Source organism: Lissotriton vulgaris, chromosome 11 (assembly GCF_964263255.1).
Source record: "Lissotriton vulgaris chromosome 11, aLisVul1.2, whole genome shotgun sequence".
Lineage (NCBI taxonomy): Eukaryota > Metazoa > Chordata > Amphibia > Caudata > Salamandridae > Lissotriton > Lissotriton vulgaris.
This window is the reverse complement of record NC_141699.1, coordinates 543,893,480-543,917,463: the sequence shown is the minus strand read 5'-3', so window position 1 is coordinate 543,917,463 and position 23,984 is coordinate 543,893,480. Positions and strand designations below refer to the sequence as shown.

Below are 23,984 nucleotides of genomic sequence, written 5' to 3'. Positions count from 1 at the left end.
ACTTCTTCTGTCTGTTACTTGCCCTATCTTTTCCAAAGGGTGCCCCCCTCCTCAGGCTTTTCCCTCCTCTACACCATCATTTCTGCTTGTTCCTTCCTCAAAATATCACCACTTTGGCCTGAACCTTCCTTAGGGTGACTGTTGGTTAGACTCCCCCTTAGCTAGGTTCTAACCTTGAGCTGTTCTCTTCTATGCTTGCCTTCTCTTCACTTGGTCTTCTCCTCCTCACACTGTCCCTTCCTTGGCCTGTTCCCTCTTTGGATGTCCTTTAAAGGCCTGTTTCTCATTTAGACATTGCCCTCCTCAGACTGACCATTTTCCCACCAGTTGATTACTCAAAATGTCCTTATCTCTTCCTCAGCCTTTTCCTTCCTTTATCTGTTGTCCACCATCATCCACTCCCGCTTTGAGTTAGTGCAATCCACCTCTGCCCCTTCCTTTGCTTTCCTGCTTCTTTGCCTCTCTAGTCTAGAGCAACTTCCCATCTTGGACTGTTCCATTTCATGCTATTCACTTTTCAGCCTGTGTCCTATATAGCCCATGCCTGCATCTGACCCCTCTGCTATGTCTGTCCCCTTCACTACTTCCTTCTTCCTTGACCTGTCCTTCTTCTCAGCTTGTCTACTTAACCTGGGAAAATACAACCACTTACCTTGACCTGAGACTCGCTCATGCCCAAGGAGTAGGCGAGGCGTGCCCTTTCGGGCCCAGCCAGGTACTTGGTCTGTTCGAAGGTCTTTTCAAGCGCAAAGATCTGGTGTCCGGTGAAGGTCGGGCGTGTATGCTTCTTCTTCAGGGGGTTATCACTGGACACTGAGGAGAACAATAAACTGGTATGAGCAGAAGGACTGAAGATCACAATAAAGCCTCAGTGAAGTGAGCAAGGTGAAGCGAGGGTGCAGAGGAACAGACCAGGGTGATCCCAGGTACAGAGGAACAGAGACCAGGGTGACACCAAGTGCAGTGGAACAGAGACTGAGGTGATCCCAGGTGCACAAGTACAGAGGCCCGGGTGGCCCAAGATGTAGAGGTGCAAGAGCAATAGATGAAGATACCCAGGGGCCCGTCTACTGGACAGCACAGTTCAGAGTGACCACAGGAGGCTGAAGGACAGAGACCATGTTGACTTTACTATGAAGAGGAGCAGACCAGCGAAAACACTGGAAAACCCAGCCTGTCTGAGTGCAGGAAAACCTTGACCTGCAGAGATTATCAGAGACCAGGATGACCGTATTATTTTATTAAGTTGTTTAACGCAGAGACCCCGCCAAAGAGGTAACCAGTACACCAGAAAACAGATTGTTAAAGCATGAAAAGAAGTTTAAACAGCAAGCCCATCAATTACAAAGTACTAAAAACTAAACCTTTAAAATGACATCTCTAAGACCGATCAAATTAAAATGCAAAAAGCAAGAACAAAAAGTTTTCAATTCACACCCCAACTCCTCAATGTGAGGGCCCAGTTTGACAAAGACTGGAAAAGAATAACGTCTTGGGGTATCCACGTAGAAAGCCTGCTGTGGGCTGTTGGTCCTACAGATGTTGGGGATCGCTAGAGTATCCTGGCTCTGGTTGGAACGAGACCTACTCTCCAGCCCTAGTTGGTTGGCCAAGGAGGAAGGAAGGATACCTCAGAACCAAAGGCTTGGAGACCAATCACAGACCTGCCAACTTAAAAAAGCACCTTGTGTGAGAAAAGGTAGAGGGGTGGGTTCTGGAGATAGAATGGGATCCCTGATCCCATTATTGTTTGACCAGCCATTGAGGGGCCTAGGAAGGGGGTTAGGCCATAGAGAGGAGATGGGGTTTTGCATCAAGCACCGACAGAGAGCCACTTCTGACCTCCTCAAAAAAACGGGCGCTTCTGAGCCTACTGGCGATATCTGGGCTAGTTAGCAAAAGTTGGGATGGACGCCAGTGGCGGAGAGCCTTCACACATGTGATATCGGCTTTTCACCAGGTGACTGTTTGAAGAGAGTGGATATCGTGTGACATACAATTGCAGCGGATGAATTGGCAGGTCTGCGATCATCCTTAATTTCAATTAGACTGGAAATTTAAAGGCACCCAATGTAGGGCTCACATAACAGGAGTAATCAGTTAAATCTTCTAGCACTCATGATTTTGTAAGACCTCTATTAAGGGTTCTTCAGGAGGCATTTAAATACTGCATTTCCGGCGACGAGGTGGCACTAGGCCAGAACAATGCTTGAGCTGGGGATTTTAAAGGGGTATTGGCTAAGAGTGCTCCTAAAAACCTTTACAAGTTGTGGCCTGTAAAAGTAAGGGCCCAGCCTAAAACACCCTGGATAGAATGCTGGGTTTGATCTATTGCCTCTACTACACCTGCTGAGTACACATCTATTGAGCGCATGTTGGAGAGAGTTGAGGGGATTGTCAACACAGAAAAAGAGCTTGTGGAAAGAAGGCTGTCATTGACCCAAGACTCTGTTTCCCGGGACTTTTCCCTGTTGCTGTCCGATCCTGGGATTGTAGTATTTAGATGGATTTCCCTATTGGTCCTGCTCTCTCCACCACTCCTGCCTTTACTTCCTCCTTGGAGGCCTCTATTAGATCACTGAAAAATAGCGCACTAGCCCCAGCACCATGTCCAACAAAAATGTCAAGAGGGTAGTCTGATCCAAATTTTCAACAAACCATTAGAAGCACCCAATATATTACAGACTAATGAATAATAACCCCTTTCTGGCATCGCAGCCAGAACTTAGAGACTCTGTCCCTTCACCTTTACCTGATGCAGGGTGCATGAGGCTCTTATTTCCTGATATGCAATGCATGGATCGCTTCATTGGCGGCTGTTTTGAGATTTAAACAACTCCTAACTACTGAGCTGTCTCTTTTGTTGGCCCACCTTGACTCTGTAGAGACCCAACTAGCAGCCATAAAAGCTCACTCTTGTCTTTATCTACTAGCCACACCTTTCAAGTACAAGCGCCTACTCAAGTCCCAATTCGAAGGTTGAAGCACCTCCAGGTAGCAAATGCTTCTCAGTTACCCCAAGCACATCAAATCCTATTTATTTGGAACACTGGGGGCAACTCAGCAGGAAAACCCAGCAGCCTAGAGGGCCACGTGTAACAGAAAACCTTACCGGTAGCAAACCTACCTATTTGGGTACATCACACCTTGCCTACCCCCAGCTACCTTCAGAATGCACCCCGTATAAAATCATTCTTAAGGACATTCCTGTGTTGTCACCACAAAGCAGAGAAGACCATACGTCCCTAAGGTATACATCTATTTTCTGTCTGAAGACCAACACTGGCTAATCCCAAGACTTCGAGCAGGAAGTTGTATTTGTAAGAAGGACAGTATGGGTAGGGAGTCACCCTAAGGATTCCCCTGTGGATTGGGTTATAATAAACTTTAAGAACCCTCAAACTGTCAAGCTGTTGCTGATCCACCTTACCAGGATACCAGCCAATAAGACCAAAATTAAGGCACTCCCATTAGGGTACCCCACTAGGCCCCCCCTGGGAAAGGGAACCTGTTATTTGCCCACTCACCGACTCAGTTCAGCTTCTCCTCAATATTCCTACCGCAAACATCTACGGTCTTCGGGGGTCTTTTAATTTTGATTAAAATAGCATTAAATCTGCACATAGAGCCCATGAGTATAGACTCGCCTGATATCATGGGACTAAAACTCTCTTTACTGAAAGGGCCTAATTTGTACTTTTTTAATGTCTATCTCAGGCCACAGCATAGGAACATAGAATCACCCATGCTAACTATTTTGGACCAGTACATAAATCGTATGACTCCAACGGATATGATTGTTTTTTGGAATTATTTTAATATTACTTATTAGCTCATTCATGCCTATGATTTGATAGCCGAGGAGGAGGACGAGACCCAGGGTATCCTGTCCCTCATAATTGATTCTTATGTCCCATGTACATCGGCAGCTCCCAGATGGCCCTGTTTGTAGTATCAAATGTTTAAAATAAAGGGCAAAGAAGACAGCGACCATTACCCCTTGATTCTAATGCTGAGCGGAGTCCTGAAGAAACAAGTGAGTCTGAAATCCCAATTACAGCACCAAAGGTGGACAATAACCATATGTCAATTAAATGGCCGCTGGTATTGGGCAATGTTGAAACCCTAACAGCCATATACAATGCATACTCTACAGCTTTTACTAGTTATACTCGCCTCCCTGTCACTGATATCCCTATAGCTGATATACACGACAACCTGGCTAGCATCTTAAAAAAGTCATGTTAGATAGCAAAGTTTCTTGGGGTACACATGTACAAAAGAGAAGGGAGGTACTCCAGCACCAAGCTATGGCTATTTTCAGAATTGTTAATTGGTAGAAATCCCTTCTGTAATTCTTAAGATTATAAAAGAAAAAAAAATTGCATAGGGACGTGGATCCTCCTCGGATCTGCGAATCCATGCGCCAAGAGCAATGCCGTGATTTAGCTGGCTGCAACCTGAGAGGAAAGTTGCTTCCTCCATTTTGTTAATCGGGACTCGGTTCCCAGCAGAGAAGATAAAGTTAGGAAGTGATAGAAGGGGTCAGGTTAGAGATACCCTGACCCCATGGAACTAAGGGAGGAGTCTGTGAGGGACACCTCATGGGGAAGAAATTGTCCAAAAACCTTTCTGTTTTTTAGCACACGAGGATCCGCAGATCCTTCTGGATTCAGGCGGATTCTCAGATCTAGACCCCAATTTAAAAAATACACTTACTCACGGACCCATACACAAACTCACACACTCACTCATAGACTCAGACACCCACTTATACACCCACATAACCACTCACACACCCACGCAGCCACTCACAGACCATCAAACCCCCTCACAGACCCACAGAGTTTTCACACACTCACTTACACACCCATGCAACCACTTACACACCCATACAGCCTCTCACACACCCATAGAGCCACTCACACATCCTCAAAACCACTTACAGACCCACTTATACACCCACACAACCACTCACACACCCATGCAGCCACTTAGACCGTCAAAACCACTCATAGACCCACAGAGTTTTCACACAACCACTCACACGCCCATACAGCCACTCACACACACATAGAGCCACTCACACACCCTCAAAACCACTCACACACCCCACACAGCACTCCTACACCCACTCACAGACCCACACAGCCAGGTACACACGCACTCACACATCCAACACACACCCACGTACAAACAACCACTCACACACACCCTCACACACTAAGGTTGCAGAGACATTATAGTTAGGAAACATCATTATAAAACCATAGAAATTCACTGAAAAAAACAAAGGTTACAGAGATGTTATAGTTAGTAAATAACATTTTAAAAACCTTAGAACTTCAATAGAAAAAAATAAAGGTTACAGGGACGTTATAGTTAGGTTCAGATTTTATACACAAAACCATGAAAATTCAGCAGTTATAGTTATCTCAAGTAACTATATCCAGCGCCATAAGGTAACTATAACTCATGCCCTCCCCGTGCACTGCTAATTACCCCACATATTACATCACTCATGACATCTTCTATGACACCATTGATATCACTGCAACATTTGCAGCACATTTATTGATGAGAAAACTGCATGGCGGGGGCACAAACTATAGTTACCTTAGGGCAGGAGATATAGTTACTTAAACTGTAACTATAACTCTATAACGTCCCAGTAACCTTTGTCTTTTCAGTGAATATATATATATATATATATATATATATATATATATATATATTTTATTTTTTATTTTTTATTCAAGGTACGTAGATGCAGAGTGAAGAGTAGTAAATACTTACCTCCCTCTGTGCACTTACCTCTTTGAAATGTTGCCCCTCAATATTTTTATGATACTCTGTCCCATCGAAATTCTCCCTTCGATATTTCGTAGTACAATGCTAACAACTCTTGCTCCCCCTATAATGCCTGCACTATACACATGTGCAGTCCATCCCACCCTTGCACATAAAAAACTGTGTCTCATTTTTAGATCACAGCTTAATTGTGATATCACTAATCACCTGTAACTAGAAAACAACATAATTACTTTACTGTAATAATTTTTAGGCCTCGTCTGGTGTTAGAAGCGCACATGCGCTGCTCTCGCCATGCGAGGGCTTCTTGGAATCAATATGATTCCAGAAGCTCGCGTTCTGCTCTGCCCGTGTTTTCCATTGGTGCGCGTCATTTTGCGTCACCAATTATGCAAAACCGGGTGTTCGGATTGTCCAGGAGGATTTTAAGTCCCTCCTGGTTACCACCCTGTCTGCTTTTGGCCCCGCCCACCGGGATTGCATCTTTTACAGGCGGCGGGAGACAGTGTCTCTTAATTAGCCGCTAAGCACTTTTTTTTGGTATAGCTTTTCGCCGTCCCTCGCTGCTCGTCAGGCTTTGTTTTAATGCTCCCCCTACACAAACGCCCCCCCCTACACAAACGCCCGCAGGTCGGGCTCCTACATAAACGCAATGTCGGTGACCGTTCTTATTTATTTAATTGTTTTGCTGTGAGGGCCGCTTTCACATTTGCATTTGTTTATTTAATTATTTTAGAGCGCGGTCCGCTAACATTAGCGGCCGCACTTGATTTATATGTCTGTTTTCGATTCGGGAGGACAGTCACATCACAGTGAGTTTAAAGGCGAAATGCAACTATAGGCCGCAGAGGGACGGTACATTCTGTGGTGAAAGAGAATGGCATGCTGGTGTTGTAACTGCTGGGCTAATCGCATGTCTTCAATGTGGGGAGGCCTTTTCTTCTTCCTTGGGCTTGAAACCCTACACTTATGTTATGGGATTAATCGGCCCCTCTAACACACCCAGCAGGACACTACGAGTATCTGGGATGTCTGGGGACGCAGAGTCTATGATCCGCAGACGCTGCTCCCAGCTACATGGGATCTCAAAACTTTTAATCAAAGCCAGATGCTTTGTGTCCACTCCAAGGGCTCATCCACAGCTTCCCATTGGTACCTCATGCTGTGTACTAGCCAACCCTATCACTGGGAAAAGTGTAGACCCTCCTTTCCTCGCAGGAGGCTGCAGGTCAGATGTAGAGTCCTGTGCTGGAATTCCTGCAGCCAGCGAGGTTATAAAAGCCCTGCGTTTTGCTCCGTCCTCCCTCCCCAGAGTCCAGACCCACAGAGTCCTGCGCCTAGTGTTGCTCCTACACTGCCTACTTTGCCCGGCGGCTGCCATCTCCCGGCAGGAGCTGTTCTCCATCGGGGAGCACAAGGAAGATCGACTGCTCCTGGAGGGTGACAACGAGACCTCGGAGGTGGTCAAGCTGAAGAAGCCTGTGCCGTTTTACGAACCGGAGTTCCACAGCCTTTACGTGAGTCTGTGCGTCCTCTCTGCTCACCGGTGCTTGAAAGCGCTATGTTCTTTGCCCATAGGGTTTCAAAGCACTGTGCCTTATGCACCCTGGGCATCAAAGTATTGCTCTCTATGCCTGGGGCTTCAAAGCACTGTGCCCTCTGTTCCCTGGATTTCAACGTACTGTGCCTTCTGGTGCCGGACTTGAAAGCGCCTTGTTCTCTGTTCCAGGGGCTTAAGTGCACTGTATCCTCTGTGCCAAAGACTTGGATGCACTGCGTTTTCTATGCCTGGGTTGTAACAGTTGTAATGAATGGACACTCTGTCAGATGGGGGCAGATCATTGCCAGGAGTGGGCGAGCACGTAAGCTCCCAGTGTAAACAAATGCCTGTTTATATCTATTAAGTATATCAATATATACTTAACTGTAAGTCTTATACAAAACACAGAGCTCAAGTTCTGTGCATTAAGATGTGTTTGGTCGGGTGAATGTGCTTTGCCATCAAATCGCATTGCTAGTGCTTTCCTGTTCTTGTTAAACGTGTGCGTGTTCTTCTTCTATGGGCTTGAAACCCTACACTTGTGGTATAGGGGATTAATCGCCCCCTCAAACACGCCCAGCAGGACACTACAATCATCTGGGATTTCTGGGGACAAAGAGGGCCAGATGTAGGTAAATCCGATTTACCGACCCTTAAATACTGAATCATACCAAATCGGTATTTAAGAGTCGGTAAATCGGAAGGGGGCAGATGTAGGTAATTCTCAATTACGAATTACTGAATCAGTAGGATTCGGTATTTACCGATTCGGTAAATGCCAAATCGGTATTGCCCATTGATTCCTATGGGCATTGAAGCCCATAGGAATCAATGGGCAATACCGATTCGGTATTTACCGAATCGGTAAATACCGAATCCTGCAAGGGTGCAGGGGGTGTCACTTTGACACCCTCTAGCACCCCAAGTACGGGCTTGTGTGCCATGTGGCAAACATACATGCCCTAAGGGGCATGTCTGTGTGTCACATGGCACAGGTGTACATGCACAGATGTGCATGTACACTTGAATTCGGTATTTCACCACCCAATTGTATTGGGTGGTAAAATACCGAATTCTGAAGGCCTGTAGCACTGTAAACAGTGCTACCTACATCAGGAATTTTCTGAATCGGTAAAATTACCGATTCGGTATTTTACAGAATCGGTAGATTTACCTAATCTGTAAATTTACCGATTCTGTGAAATATAGCCCCCTACATCTCAATCGGCCGTTACCGACCGGTATTTGGTGACCTACATCGGGCCCAAAGAGTCTTTAATAGGAAGTCGCTGCTCGCAGCTGCTTAGGATCTCGAAACTTTTAATAAAAGCCAGAGGCTTTGTGTCCACTTGAGGGGCTCCTACCCGGCTTCCCATTGGCCCCTCTCGCTGTCTGCCAGCCAACCCTTTCACTGGGAAAAGTATGCACCCTCTTTTCCCTGCAGGGAGTGAAATACTTAACTGAAAGTATTATAAACGAGCATTAAAAATGCAATCGGTCTCGCCTTTCATTAAGTTAAAGCCATTTGTTTTGCTATACAATACCATTAGCGAAGCAAATGGCTTTAACTTAATCAAAGGCGAGACCTATTGCATTTTCAATGCTTGTTAAAGAGGAGCTGTGCCTTACCATGCCTTGCCCAAGGAGACAGTGTGAAAAGAAATCTCCTGTGCAGTACATCTGCTGCGTCTTACTCTACCACAGGAAAGGTAGCTTTTTGCCTCCCTTTTTCTTTCTCTGAATGTACAGTCATTAACTGATAAGGAGATATTTATAGTAATGTGTTTACTTATTGCACTGCCGAAGTTCACTAAAAGAGAATGCAAACCAATCTACATTGAATGAATGAATATTAGTCTTATAGAGCGCGAACTTTCCCAAAGGGCGACAAGGCGCTACGGCACAGCTTTCCAAACTTTTCATGTTGGTGACACACCTTTTTGTGAAAAAAATTTCAGGGACACGGTAACGCGAGGAAGCCCTGCGAGCAAGCCCGAAACACCTATGGTGGGTTCAGGCCCCACACCCCCCACACACATACCCCACACACACACCACCCGACAAACACACCACCCCACACAACCCCCCCACACACACAACCCCACACACACCTCATACAACCCCCACACAACCCCCACACAACCCCCCCACACACCAACCCCCCCACACACAACCCCCCCACACACAACCCCCCCACACACACAACCCCCCCCACACACAACCCCCCCCCACACACACAACCCCCCCACACTCAATCCCCCCACACACAACCCCCAGGGGCGGCTGGTGACATTTGAAAATGGTGGGGCATAAACTAATTTGCATATTGCACCGCAGCGATCGAGCGCAGTGAGCAAGCCCGAACCACCTTGCATCCATCCATACATCATTCATGCATCCACCCATCCATCCAACCACCCACCCTGCATACATCATTCATTCATGCATCCACCCATCCATCCATCATGCATCCGCCCATCATGCATGCATGCATCCATACATCATTCATGCATCCACCCATCCATCCACCCAACCATCCTGCATCCATACATCATTCATGCACCCACCCATCCATCCACCCACCCATCCATCCATCATGCATTAATCCATCATGCATGCATCCATCCATACATCATTCATGCATCCCCCATCCATCCACCCACCCATCCTGCATCCATACATCATTCATTCATGCACCCACCCATCCATCCACCCATCCATCCATCCATCATGCATCCACCCATCATGCAAGCATCCATCCATACATCCTTCATGCATCCATCCATTCACCCACCCATCCATCCATCATTCATGCATCCACCCATCCATCCATCATGCATCCACCCATCATGCATGCATCCATCCATACATCATTCATGCATCCACTCATCCACCCAACCATCCTGCATCCATACATCATTCATTCATGCACCCATCCATCCACCCATCCATCCATCATGCACCCACCCATCATGCATGCATCCATCTATACATCATTCATGCATCCACCCATCCATCCACCCACCCATCCTGCATCCATACATCATTCATTCATGCACCCACCCATCCATCCATCCACCCATCCATCCATCCATCATGCATCCACCCATCATGCATGCATCCATGCATCCATCCATACATCATTCATGCATCCATCCATCCATCCACCCATCCATCCATCCATCATGCATCCACCCATCATGCATGCATCCACCCATCCATCCTGCATCCATACATCATTCATTCATGCATCCACCCATCCACCCACCCATCCGTCCTGCATCCATCATTCATGCATCCATCCACCCATCATGCATGCATCCATCCATGCACCCATCCACCCACCCATCCACCGAACAATCATTAATGCACCAACCCTGCATCCATCCATCATTCATGTATTTACACATTTCTGTGGCAGATGCTTTAACACACTGAACTATCGCAAGTCATTTGTGCAAGCTAAACACCGAAAAACACACTCTAACCTTGCTGCCGGTCCCGCACACGTCACAGGCTCACAGCGCCCCTGGCCAATCCTGGCGCCAGGGGCACAGGTACCCTCTCGCCCGCAGCACGCCCATTAGGGCTCCTGATGGGCATGCGCAACGCCGCCAAAACACAAGTGCGCATGCGTGGGCACGGGTAAAAATTCACCCTCCGTCCCCACGCATGCGTACTTGTGTTGCCGTCTCTACCATCATGTCAATGAATCAACGTGACGCTCGCCCGGCGGTCTGACGTCATGTTGATTCATTGACATGATTGTCATGAGGGAGCTGCGGGCGGCGTTGGGCAGGGGGGGCTACGCCCCCACGCCCCAATGGACGAACCGCGCCTGACAACCCCCCCCACACACACACATACAACGCCACACACACACATGCAAGTGTCCGTCTATAACAAAACTGGTGGTCTTGTAAAGCACTCTGATACCTTTGGCTCTAGTTTGGATGTTTTCTACCATATCTTAGCTTGTAAAAACAAAACAAATGAAATGCATGCTTCCAAGTGGAAATACTGGCCCCGGGAGAGAAAGAAAGGGTGGATATGCAAGAGGATGAAACATAAAAGGAGGAAGGCGTGTGAAAGACAAGTGGGGGAAGGGAGAAGCATTGGCACTTTGCAGACTGCGCCTGACATGTGTAGGATCTTAAGCAGGAGTCAGGCACCAGGCACATCTATGAAACACTACTTCAGAATGACGGCAATGCAATAAACACCCCATGTGTCCCTGGACTCGTTGCTGTGACAGCAGGAGGCAGCTCCATCTGACCAAAATGTGGGTCTGGGGCAAACTAATCCCGGCCCCGCCCCTCCCCCCTTAGCTACAGAGCTCCCCAAAAAGTCAGCATCGGGCGGCCTCAGGAAGCCTCCCTCCGATGTGGCATATACATAATAATAAATAAGAAGTGCTAGTCTCTCTCCTGGCCCTGGTCTCCGGGGAGCTGGGCGGGAGCCTGCAGAGTTCGCGTCACTTTCGAACGAGTGTTGTTCTTTTTCTGCAAAAGAGCAGCCCTCGGAATTGCAGAGGCCGCCGCATCCACCCGCAGGGTGGGGGAGGCTCAAAGGCCGGCGCCATAACCCACGCTGTGCCAACAGGGGGATGGAACTGGTCCTGGGCGCCCCGAAGCGGCCTGGACCAGCGGAAGCGGGGTGCGCACCAGCCACCCCGACAGGAAGTGACCTTGTGACCTTGGCGCCCATGGGGGGCGACCAATGGCCAACCTTGCTACCTTTGAACCCCCCAATCAAAGGGGGGTTCACCTGAAGCCCATAGGGGGCTCAAGGGGGCAGAAACGGGGTGCGCACCAGCCACCCCGACAGGAAGTGACCTTGTGACCTCGGCGCCCATGGGGGGGCGACCAATGGCCAACCTTGCTACCTTTGAACCCCCCAATCAATGGGGGTTTCACCTGGAGCCCATAGGGGGCTCAAGGGGATTTAAGCACCGCCGCTCCCCAGCCAGAATCACAACGTCTTCGAAGGAGCTGGGAGAGCGGCGCGACAACGACATCGTTTGAAGAAGACCGACTGCGGCAAGAGGCGGCGAAGAACGGCCGAAGCAGAAGGACGACCTCACGGAGCGGCGCGCCGGTCAAGTTCTCCACCCAGCTCCCCGGGAACCCGAAGCGTCGGAGAAAGACGACGAGCTCGGCAGCCTTGCCAAGCTCCAGCGCGGTAAGCAATTGTCTAGTTTGGAGCGCGCATTGAGCCGCTTCATCAGACGCACAGCACACACGTGCAAAGAGGTTCGAGGGCGGGTCCGGAATTCCTTCCGACCCAGCGGCGCAGGTTAGCCCGCGGAAACCAGACCTAGGCCTCGGGGACAACATGGCGGAAGATCAGCCAGGAGACATGGCGGAAGTGCTGAAGAAGATCCGCGAGATATCGGCGGTACACGGCGACGAATGGCTCCAGCCCCATTTGGCCAAAGGGAAGGAGAATAGGCCGGACGGCCAGGCGGAGGAGGAAGCAGGCCCGTCAGCACCCAAGAAGCCTAAGACCTCGCCGAGGAAGAAGACGTCCAAGAGGAATCCCCCAAAGAAAGTGCGCCAGAAGCTCCCGCCGCTGAGGTCAGACGACAGCAAGCAGGGTGAGACGAACGACAGAGCGGTTAATGGTGAGCATATTAGTACCATTGTAAAAGAATGCTTGAAATCGCTCGCTCCGTCTTTACTGAACAGCTCAGGGCAGGGGGCGGCGGGGCCCAGGGAACAACGCACCGACGAGACAGGGGGCTTAACGTGGCATATGATGGATCCGGGGTGGGCCCGGCAGTCAAGGGTGCAGGATCAGGTGGGCCTGTCCCCACAGGGGGATCAGGTTTCCCCATTACCCGGTTGGGGGTATAATACTGGGTCCGGGAGCCCGGGATCGGGGGGGCTAGGCAGTGACTTGTACGCCAGACCATCTCCCGGCCCTGCCTCCTTGACGACGAAAGCCACGGGGCTCGCGTGCCTTATTCCTCTCGCAGTGAAAGAGAGGATATGGCGCAAGGAGTTCATCGATATATTCTCGCTCCTAGAAATACAGCTAGAGGGCCTCGACCTGACCACATGTGACAGGAGAGAGGACGAAAAAAGGGAGAGGCGAGGGGCTAGAAAGGAGCGGAACTTCGAGAATTGGCTAGACGCTTTTAGGATCATGGCATGTATCATTGTAGAGAGGTTCCCCCATTGCGCAGCTGACCTATGGCTGTATGAGGCCAACATACATTCTGCGCAGAGGCAATTCCCCGGGGACGCATGGTTGGAATACGATAAGGGCTTCAGGTTAAAGATGCAGAGGCACCCAGAGATGGAGTGGAACGAGGAGGACGTTTCAGGTTTTATTCATAAAATGCTCGCTGCCAAAGAAGTGAGAGCCTGGACGGGGAAATACGACCAGTCCTTTCGGAGTTCGTCCCACAAGGGGAAGAACAAAAGTTACCAGAAACAGTCCTCTAGGCGGTCTAACTCCCCCCCCGCGACCAAGGCCATATGCTGGCGATATGATGCAGGGGACTGTTCATGGGGCTCCTCGTGCAAATTCCAACATGCATGCTCAAGCTGCGGAGGGAAACACGCGGCAACAACATGCAAAGGCTCCAAGCGGGAAGCAAAGAGCGAAAAGAAGGAGAAACACAAGAAGCACTAGCCCGAAGGCTAGTGAGGGCATGACACTAGTAGACATTGAGCAGTGCCAGCTGGCTAGGTCCCCCCATTAATACACTACAGCTGCGCAGTTTAGCAAACAGGTATCCAAACAAAACAGACGCAAAGACGCTGGTTGAGGGTTTTGAAGAAGGCTTCATTATCCCGTTTCAAGGCTCACTGCCACTAACGGGAGCGAATAACTTACAGTCAGCGAGGCAGCATCCCCGGGTGGTGAGCGCGAAGATAGAAAAGGAGAAGAACTTGGGCAGAATTGAGGGCCCCCTCCCTCAGGAATGTTGCGAGGGAATAGTCATCTCCCCACTAGGAGTGGTTCCGAAAAAAGAAAAGGGCCAATTCAGGCTAATACACCACTTGTCATACCCCGAGGGGGGGTCCGTAAACGATGGCATCGACCAGGAAGCATGCTCGGTGGGTTACGCGTCAGTGGATGACGCTATCGCGCTAGTCAAAGCGTCAGGAAAGGGGGCCCTCATGGCCAAGGCGGACATCGAATCTGCCTTTCGTTTATTACCGGTACATCCGACCAGCTTCCACCTGCTGGGCTTCCAATGGGAAGGGGACACGTACGTCGACAAAGCCATGCCCATGGGATGTGCCATATCTTGTGCCTATTTTGAACAATTCGCTACCTTCCTGGAATGGGCCCTCCACGACAGGCATCAAGGGGGCGGGAAGCTGCACTACCTGGACGATTTCCTGTTCACAGGGCCGGCGGGATCGCCGACGTGCGCCAGTACACTGGCGGCGTTCGAGGACCTGACCGAAACACTCGGAGTCCCCTTAGCAAAAGAGAAGACGACAGGCCCAACGACTAGACTGACGTTCTTGGGCATTGAGCTTGACTCCACGGCCGGGACCGCCAGGCTCCCCCCGGAGAAGGTACAGGAGTTCAGGGAGGAAATAGCCAAACTGCGAGGCCGGCGCAAAGCCACCCTCAGGGACATACAAGGGGTGATAGGCAGGCTGAACTTTGCGGCGAGGGTCATCCCGCCCGCCAGGGTCTTTTCCAGGCGCCTCACCGCGCTAACGGCTGGCGTTACCCACAAGCACCACCACATCCGGCTGAGCACGGGTGTAAGGCAGGATCTACAAGTATGGGACGAATTCCTGCAGGATTTCAATGGTGTGCTGATTTGGAAAAAGGGTTGGGTGACAGCCGATCAGCTATCCCTATACACAGACGCAGCAGGGAGCCTGGGATTTGGGGCGGTCCTGGGGAACAAATGGTGTGCCAGCCAGTGGCCAGACAGGTGGCATGCGCAGGGGCTCACAAAAAACATCACGTTCCTCGAACTATTCCCAATAGTAGTGGCTCTGACGGTATGGAAAAAAGAGATAAGGAACCTAAAGCTCACTTTGTGGTCGGATAACTTGGGGGTAGTGCAGGCCATTAACAGAGGCGCAGCAAAATGCCCGGGCATGTTGAGGCTAATGCGAGAGTTGGTTAAATTGCAGCTCGAAGGGAACCTGGAGCTGAAGGCTCGGCACGTGCCGGGGACGGAGAACACGGTCGCCGATGCGCTATCCCGGTCCCAGATGACACGGTTCAAACAACTTCTACCCGGTGCGGACGAGGTGATGACCCCCTTTCCAACATACCTGTGGGACCTGGGGGGGTTGACTTGTCCAGATTAATAGGGCACTCGCTCACCTCTGAGGCGCACAAGAGATACAAAAAATACGCGGCCACAGTAATGAGAATCGGGGGCATAGTGTCGCTGGAAGACAAATCAACGGTCCGCACAGCGGCGGAGAAATTCGTGCAATGGGCATTCGACGCCAAGAAAACAAGGTCTTGGGCACAGGCGCACCTGGCCGCCATTGCATACTTTGCCAGGCTCCACACAGGCGAGGACCCCACGGCAACTGTTTACCTGAAGGCAGCCCTGAAAGGCTGGCGAAAACTTGAGGGGACCAAGAAGGACACCAGACGCCCCATTGATTACGACAAGCTGGGTCAGTTACTTAGCGCCCTAACCAGCATCATTGCAGACAGGTATGAACGGCTACTCTTCGGGGCCGCGTTCACCACGGCCTTCTTTGGGGCTTTTCGGGTAAGCGAAATAGTGGCCCCCAACAGGTCAGGCCCGGCGCAGCGCTGCTTGCAGGCAAGGGACGTCAAGCCGATGGTAAAAGCGGTGGAGCTCACGCTTAGACAATCCAAAACGGATAGGGCTCGAAAAGGGGCGACGGTTCGTCTACATTGTATCCCGGAGGTGGGGCGCTGCGCAGTGTGCTGGCTGCTGCAATACATGGCGGTTCGGCCGGCGGGGGATGGCCCCCTCTTTGTGCACCAAGATGGAAGGAACTTGAGCAGGTTCCAGTTCACGGCCATAATGCGCCAGGGCCTCAGTAAGGTGGGGCTCCAGGCAACATCATTTGCCCCGCACTCCTTCAGGATCGGGGCGGCGACCTCGGCATCGCAGTATGGCATGCCAGAGGACAGGATCCAGGCCGTGGGCAGATGGCGGTCCAGGGCATACAAGTCTTACATACGCCCGCATCTCATATAAAAAAAAAAAAAAAAAAAAAAAAAAGGGGAAAAGGGGTAGTGGGGGGGGGGGGGGGGAGCAGCCGCCTTGGGATGCCGCACGGCAGGGTCTATTGCCCCCTTCCTCGTCCACACCCGGTGCGCAGAAAGCCACCTTAATGGAGCATTTTTTCTCGACAGGAGGACGCCCACAACTGGTATGGGTCGTGGGACACTCATTCGTGTCCAGAATGGAGTCCTGGTGGAGGCGAGTGGGGCACAAGCAAAGCAGACCCAAGGCGACATACATCCGCTGGATCGGACGGCCCGGCATGAGGTGGGAGCAGTTACTACCGACCCTGGACGGCCTCATGGCAGACTCAGCCTGGCTGCCAGACGTGCTGATCATACATCTAGGAGGGAACGACCTAACGCGGTTGGGCCGCAAAGCGGTGGGCCAAGCCATCCAGAGGGATATCGCCAAAGCGGCGGCATGGCTGGGGACCACGACAGTGGTGTGGTCGGAGATGATCAGCAGGAGGCACTGGAGGGGTGCCGACTCAAACAAAGCGGTGGACAACGCAAGGCGCAAGCTAAATACCGCCATGCACAAGTTTTGCTCAACCAACGGCCTGGAATCAATCCGGCACGGCCTCATCCACCCAGGCCGCCCAGAGCTATATGGACGAGATGGGGTGCATCTGTCCGATAAAGGAATGGAGGTGTTCTGGGGCAACTTGTGGGGCGCAATGACGCTCGCGGGTTGTCGTTGAAAAGGAGCAAGAGAAAAGGGGAAGGTAGGTAGCCACGAACCGAGGGGCAAAGGGGGGAGCCGCAGAAAGACGTGAGCCTCCCTGCGGCGTGGCGGAAATCCTACAATCGTTGGCTAACCAAACACACCGGTGGGCGGTGTGTAGGAGGAGGGCCACTCACTTTTCAATGCCGCACGGCAGGGTGACGTGGCCGCACAAAGGAGGGGAGGAAAAAACGGAGACGGCACTCGCGGCCCAGACCCGGCCGGACGGCAGGGCGCAAATGGTAGCGAGCTGGGGACCTAACTCCAGGCAAAGAAGCTCCCCTCCATAACACCCAAAAGGGGTGTGGCCAACCAACTACCAGAACACCAAGAAACTGATTAAGAACTGGTTGTACAAAAGTGCCATTTACGAACTGATGGGTGCACGAGAGACAGACACCTGTACCACGGGAAGGTGTCGTAAACTGTAATGTGATGTGCATGATTTATGGTTAAAGTTCGCAAATGAAGATTGTACAACCAGTATGTTATTAATATTGTTATTAATAATCAATATTGTTATTAATAAATCTGCGGCCAACAATGACCATCAACAAGAACTGAGATTGTTGGCTGACATTATTTGCTAGGATTGTCGGAGAAGATGGGGGAGGTATGCAGATGCCGACCGACAAGTAAGTATAGACGGTGGACCCACTGAGTAGGCACATGCGAGGGTTATTGCAGAGGCCGCCGCATCCACCCGCAGGGTGGGGGAGGCTCAAAGGCCGGCGCCATAACCCACGCTGTGCCAACAGGGGGATGGAACTGGTCCTGGGCGCCCCGAAGCGGCCTGGACCAGCGGAAGCGGGGTGCGCACCAGCCACCCCGACAGGAAGTGACCTTGTGACCTTGGCGCCCATGGGGGGCGACCAATGGCCAACCTTGCTACCTTTGAACCCCCCAATCAAAGGGGGGTTCACCTGAAGCCCATAGGGGGCTCAAGGGGGCGGAAACGGGGTGCGCACCAGCCACCCCGACAGGAAGTGACCTTGTGACCTCGGCGCCCATGGGGGGCGACCAATGGCCAACCTTGCTACCTTTGAACCCCCCAATCAATGGGGGTTTCACCTGGAGCCCATAGGGGGCTCAAGGGGATTTAAGCACCGCCGCTCCCCAGCCAGAATCACAATGTCTTCGAAGGAGCTGGGAGAGCGGCGCGACAACGACATCGTTTGAAGCCCACCCACCCACACCTGAGGAACAGCAGAGTCGCAGTGCTGGACAGTGGGGAAAGCGTTGGCGGAAATCCTACAATCGTTGGCTAACCAAACACACCGGTGGGCGGTGTGTAGGAGGAGGGCCACTCACTTTTCAATGCCGCACGGCAGGGTGACGTGGCCGCACAAAGGAGGGGAGGAAAAAACGGAGACGGCACTCGCGGCCCAGACCCGGCCGGACGGCAGGGCGCAAATGGTAGCGAGCTGGGGACCTAACTCCAGGCAAAGAAGCTCCCCTCCATGACACCCAAAAGGGGTGTGGCCAACCAACTACCAGAACACCAAGAAACTGATTAAGAACTGGTTGTACAAAAGTGCCATTTACGAACTGATGGGTGCACGAGAGACAGACACCTGTACCACGGGAAGGTGTCGTAAACTGTAATGTGATGTGCATGATTTATGGTTAAAGTTCGCAAATGAAGATTGTACAACCAGTATGTTATTAATATTGTTATTAATAATCAATATTGTTATTAATAAATCTGCGGCCAACAATGACCATCAACAAGAACTGAGATTGTTGGCTGACATTATTTGCTAGGATTGTCGGAGAAGATGGGGGAGGTATGTAGATGCCGACCGACAAGTAAGTATAGACGGTGGACCCACTGAGTAGGCACATGCGAGGGTTATTGCTCGCTCCTCTAAAGGTGCTATAGATAGCTAGCTCCTCGAGCGGTGGTGGCAGCGCTCCCCGCGGGAGCTTCAAATGGAACAAGTGGCAGAGTCCGGCAGGAGACTGGGGAGCCAGCGTAAAAAGGATCGCATTAAAGACAAAGGGCGCGGACCCCCACTGACGGCTCGTCTTGAGGGTCTGCCATACATTGCAGTATTACACCTCCACTGGGAACCTGCGCACACCTCACTTTTTCCTCCTGTGTTGCGCCGTTTACTGCCTCTTGCATTTGGTTTGTGTAGTATGTGGTTATTGTTAAGAATGACGCGCGTGAACGCACGCGCGTCATTCACAACAATATTATCCTGTGTTGTTATTTGAATGCGAATCGCTGTGTGTTGTGCTCGCGTGAGGTGTGTTAGCGTGTTGGTACCGCGTGTCTGTATGTTGTTCTTTGAATGTGGATGCGTGTATGGTGGTCTGAGTCGCGTGTGTATGTCGCGTGTGTGTGTTATTACTTGAATCAGGACGCCTCAGTAAAATGGGTTAGCCGTGCTGTTAAACGGCACTTTAGATTGTACGCTGCGACGGCAGGACGCAAATAAAGAGTTTCCTTACCGGATCTTCATGAATCTATTTTCCTGGAGTCTTTATTACTTTTTCCACACTGGCGACCAGCATCACCATGGAATAAAATTGGGATTGATATCATTGGACCTTTCAGTGTTCTACCACAACAACATTCTTTTGGCATTGTGCTCATAGATTATTTCTCAAAATGGCCTGAGATAAAGACAGTCAAGGAGGTCACTAGCGATGCTATTATACAATTTATGGATGAAGTCTTCTGTAGGGAAGGGATCCCCCAAGAGGTAGTGACAGATAACGGGCCGCAATTTATCAGTAAGCAAATGGAAAGATATTTTAGCAGATGTGGTATTTCTCACAGAAGAATTGCAGTATTCCATCCTGAGGCCAATGGTCAAATAGAAAGATTCAATAGAGTTGTCAAGGAAGCTATACAACTAGCTGTTAAAGGTGGATTGTGTTGGAACAAAGCACTACAGTCCATGTTATTATCTTATAGAACTGCCCCCAACGCTATTACTTTGCTATCTCCTTTTGAGATGTTAAGAGGACGTAAACCTAGTACCAACTTACTGCCTTGGTGGTTAAAAAATAAAGACAGTAACCGTATTGACTTTGCTGAAGTGGATTTTGGGGAAATTCGCAAGAAAGTTGATATCTATAAGGAAAAGATGAAGGAAGAATTGTTAAGAGATAGAACAGGGAGTTGTGTGCCTGTTCATGTTGGTGATTTGGTGAGGTTGAAAAAAGGCGGCTATGTACATAAGGGTTTGGCAAAGTGGTCTGATCCTGTTAAAGTGATTGAAGTGTTTAAAAACGCTGTAAGAGTGACTGATGGAAGCGTGTGGCATTTTAGCAGAGTTTCCAAATATAATATTGGCAAGGGAATTCCTGAAATTCCTTTATCAAATGCTGTTTTGGATGAAGATGATTCATCCAATGTATTTTTGGACGTTAACATTAATGATTCCAAGTTACCTGTTTCTTCCACTGTCTCCATTAACAGTGAATTATCTTCTGTCCCCATTGATTGTGATTCACAGGAGTTGTTGAGAAGCTCGAGGTGTCGCAAGATTCCTTCAAGGTTTAATGATTTTGTTCTTTCTTAAAAAAAAAAAGAGGGAGGTGTGTAGTATGTGGTTATTGTTAAGAATGACGCGCGTGAACGCACGCGCGTCATTCACAACAATATTATCCTGTGTTGTTATTTGAATGCGAATCGCTGTGTGTTGTGCTCGCGTGAGGTGTGTTAGCGTGTTGGTACCGCGTGTCTGTATGTTGTTCTTTGAATGTGGATGCGTGTATGGTGGTCTGAGTCGCGTGTGTATGTCGCGTGTGTGTGTTATTACTTGAATCAGGACGCCTCAGTAAAATGGGTTAGCCGTGCTGTTAAACGGCACTTTAGATTGTACGCTGCGACGGCAGGACGCAAATAAAGAGTTTCCTTACCGGATCTTCATGAATCTATTTTCCTGGAGTCTTTATTACTTTTTCCACAGTTTGCTCACAATTGTCCCTCGTGTAACTTATGGTTTGCTTTTGTAATCTTCTCCTCCTCATGGATCATTCCTGTTCCTATTGTGAAGCGCTCCGACGCCTTGGGGTAAAGTCGGCGCGAAGAAAAACGAATCCCTGCACTAGACCGAAATTACAGAGCAGGCGGGCGCCATCTCCACCTTTTCAGCCCCCACCCCCATTGACATCAGAGGGCTTCAGCCCCCACTCATCCACCTGCCCCCGTCGTGTGCCCCCCCCCCCCCCCCCCCCCCCCCCGTGTTGTGTGGCTGCTCGGGGCCGCTCACAGCCGCACCCAAGCACTTCACAGGTCGTTAAAGACCTTGTACATGTAAATGGGCCTTGTTGTCTCACCTCTACTAAGAGCCCCTGCAGCTCGACAGACAGATGAGATGCAGACGGCATCTCATCGGGCGACACACCTACGGCTGGGGCGGGACACAGTGATGTGTCGCGCCACACAGTTTGGAAAGCTGTGCGCTACGGATAGAGCCAGAGATCGGAGGAAGCACAGAAAGGGGCCCATCACTTGAAGAGTGTAGAGCCATGTTTTTAATGCCTTGTGAAACGAAAAGTTAGTCTTCCCCAGATAGAGGGAGAGAATTCCAGAACATTGCTACCACACATTCTCAACCACAGCCATGACTTTGTGATAACTTGCTAACTGCAAAGTGGAGTGTTTATTTAGAACCTTAAGTCCAATTCCTTTTGTAATTCTACTTCTGGGAAGCTCAAGTGAACGACTCGTGTGCTACTGGTAGCTCTTCGACTGCCAGTAAGTAGCTTGCCGAGGTGGTGGGGGGTCACCCCATTTCAGCACACCAACTAGTGCAGAGTCGCACCCAGTGGTTGATTTGTAAAAACAAAATAAGTACCAGGGCTCTTGTCAGGAGGCAGCTTGCACCGGCCATTTCTCCTGTTAGCGCTGCCTAAAACAGACTACTAGCCATGAAAGTGAGAATAGGATGTGGCTTAATGGCCAGAGCTGCCGACTTTGGACCTGGGGAACCAAGTTCGAGTCTCAGCTTTGGCTCAACATCCTATGATTCTGGGCAAATCACTGTGTCTGTGTCTGTGTGCGTGCACACACAAGCAGGTGTACTCACTCTTGCGCACGCTCTCTGTCCCTCTCACTGGAGCCTGCAACACGAGCCATCACAGTATTGCAGTGCAGTCTCTAGTTATCTACCCAAAGTGTGCCTACATGCACGTGACCAGAAAAAAAGAAAGCTGCAGCAGATCACTGGAGTAGCGGACTGTATATTGTGGGAGTAAACTGGATGGAACTATAACTGGAAAGCCCATATTTTCAAAAGTCTCACCATAGCGTGACAAGGGGAGAGTCGGAAAGCGTCATATCTACAGACATATGCATGCCACTCTCCTCTCTCCCTAGCACCAGGACACAATCCGGTTTCTGAGTGCAATGCGCACACCTTTGCACCATAGTGCCAGGGTGTCCGTGTGAATCTAGCTTAGGTTTTGTCCTGGAAGGATGCCCCACGTACAAAATACTATGCCTGGAGAATCTTTAAAACGTTTCCCACATCAGATGGGTGTTGTACAGTGCAGCACACATGCGTAGTAGGAACATTTAGGAGAAATAAAGCATTATGCATTTGTAACTGCAGCTTCAATGTGGGATTTTTTAATGCAAAACCCTGTCTACTATTGTTAGTAGATAGGGGTTTTGCAACAAAAACCATGACTGGTAGCATAGGAACAGCTATGTACCACTCATGAAACGCCCCCTTGATGCAGTAGTGCAAGGCAGTGCTAGGCAAGAGAACTTCCCAGTGCAAAACAACGTTTGTGCTGGAAAATAAATAAAACATTTTGCACAGGTTTGCGTCAATTTTGTGACTCAAACTCAGCAGAAAATGTTTGTTAATTTTGGCCAAAGTGTGTGAACTAGGTGTGGAGAGATACATTTAAAGCAGGAGCAGTTATCTGGAAGTTCCTCACTTGTGGGAAGGACAGGTGGATGTGGGAAGTGCACACATATATATTTGTGTGCATGCATGTGTCCATGTGTCTGTGTGTGTGCGCCGGGTGTTGTATTCCTCACTTCAGATAGAGTCCATTCCTGGCAACAATTCCTGGTACCTGTGACCGCCGGTGGAATCTAGCAGGGTAATCTGTGGCACACTGGTGGCCCTTTCTTTCCAAATATTGGCCACTCTTGACATAATAGTGCTGCTGGAATAACAGAGAGCCTTCTTGACATATTTTGGATATGCATGGCATAATTGTGGAGAATCCTGGATTCTCCACAATTCTGGAGAGAGGATTCTGGGGAGAGAAGTTGGCCAAACAGCTAGGGCGGTCGACCTCGGAGCTGGGGAACCAGGTTTGAGTCTCGGCATGGACGCACAACATCCTGTGATTCTGGGCAAATCCCTTAAACTTACCATGCCTAACAAAAATGAATGTGTACTCATGTAATGGAACTGTTGCTCGTGTAAAGCGCTCTGATACCAGATACCTTTGGGTCAAGTTTGCCCTATAAAACTCAGTAAAAAAAAAAAAAGTATAGTAATAATAAAACTTTTGTCTTAATGCTGGCTACCCTTCGCATATTGTGTGCATTCTTAGCATTATTGTCTCTAGACCAGGCATAAAGGAGGCTCTGGCATAATTCTGGCCATTCCTTGTATATTGTAAACCTCTTTGGCTTAATCAGGGCCACCCCTGGAATAATGGTGGTCAGCTTGGTATATTGGTGGCATCATTGACATACTGTATTTTATCTTTGCCCTGATTGTG

The 23,984-nt window shown here is 49.9% G+C and overlaps 1 protein-coding gene across 1 annotated transcript in view; it reads right to left on the bottom strand.

The window, feature by feature from the left end:
- Positions 1-23,984, bottom strand: part of NKX6-3 (NK6 homeobox 3) — a 77,200-nt gene that overhangs the window by 32,512 nt on the left and 20,704 nt on the right. Inside the window, exon 2 of the mRNA XM_086943598.1 lies at positions 653-813. Within this exon, the coding sequence (XP_086799724.1) occupies positions 653-813 (161 nt within the window). The remainder of the gene's footprint in view (positions 1-652; positions 814-23,984) is intronic.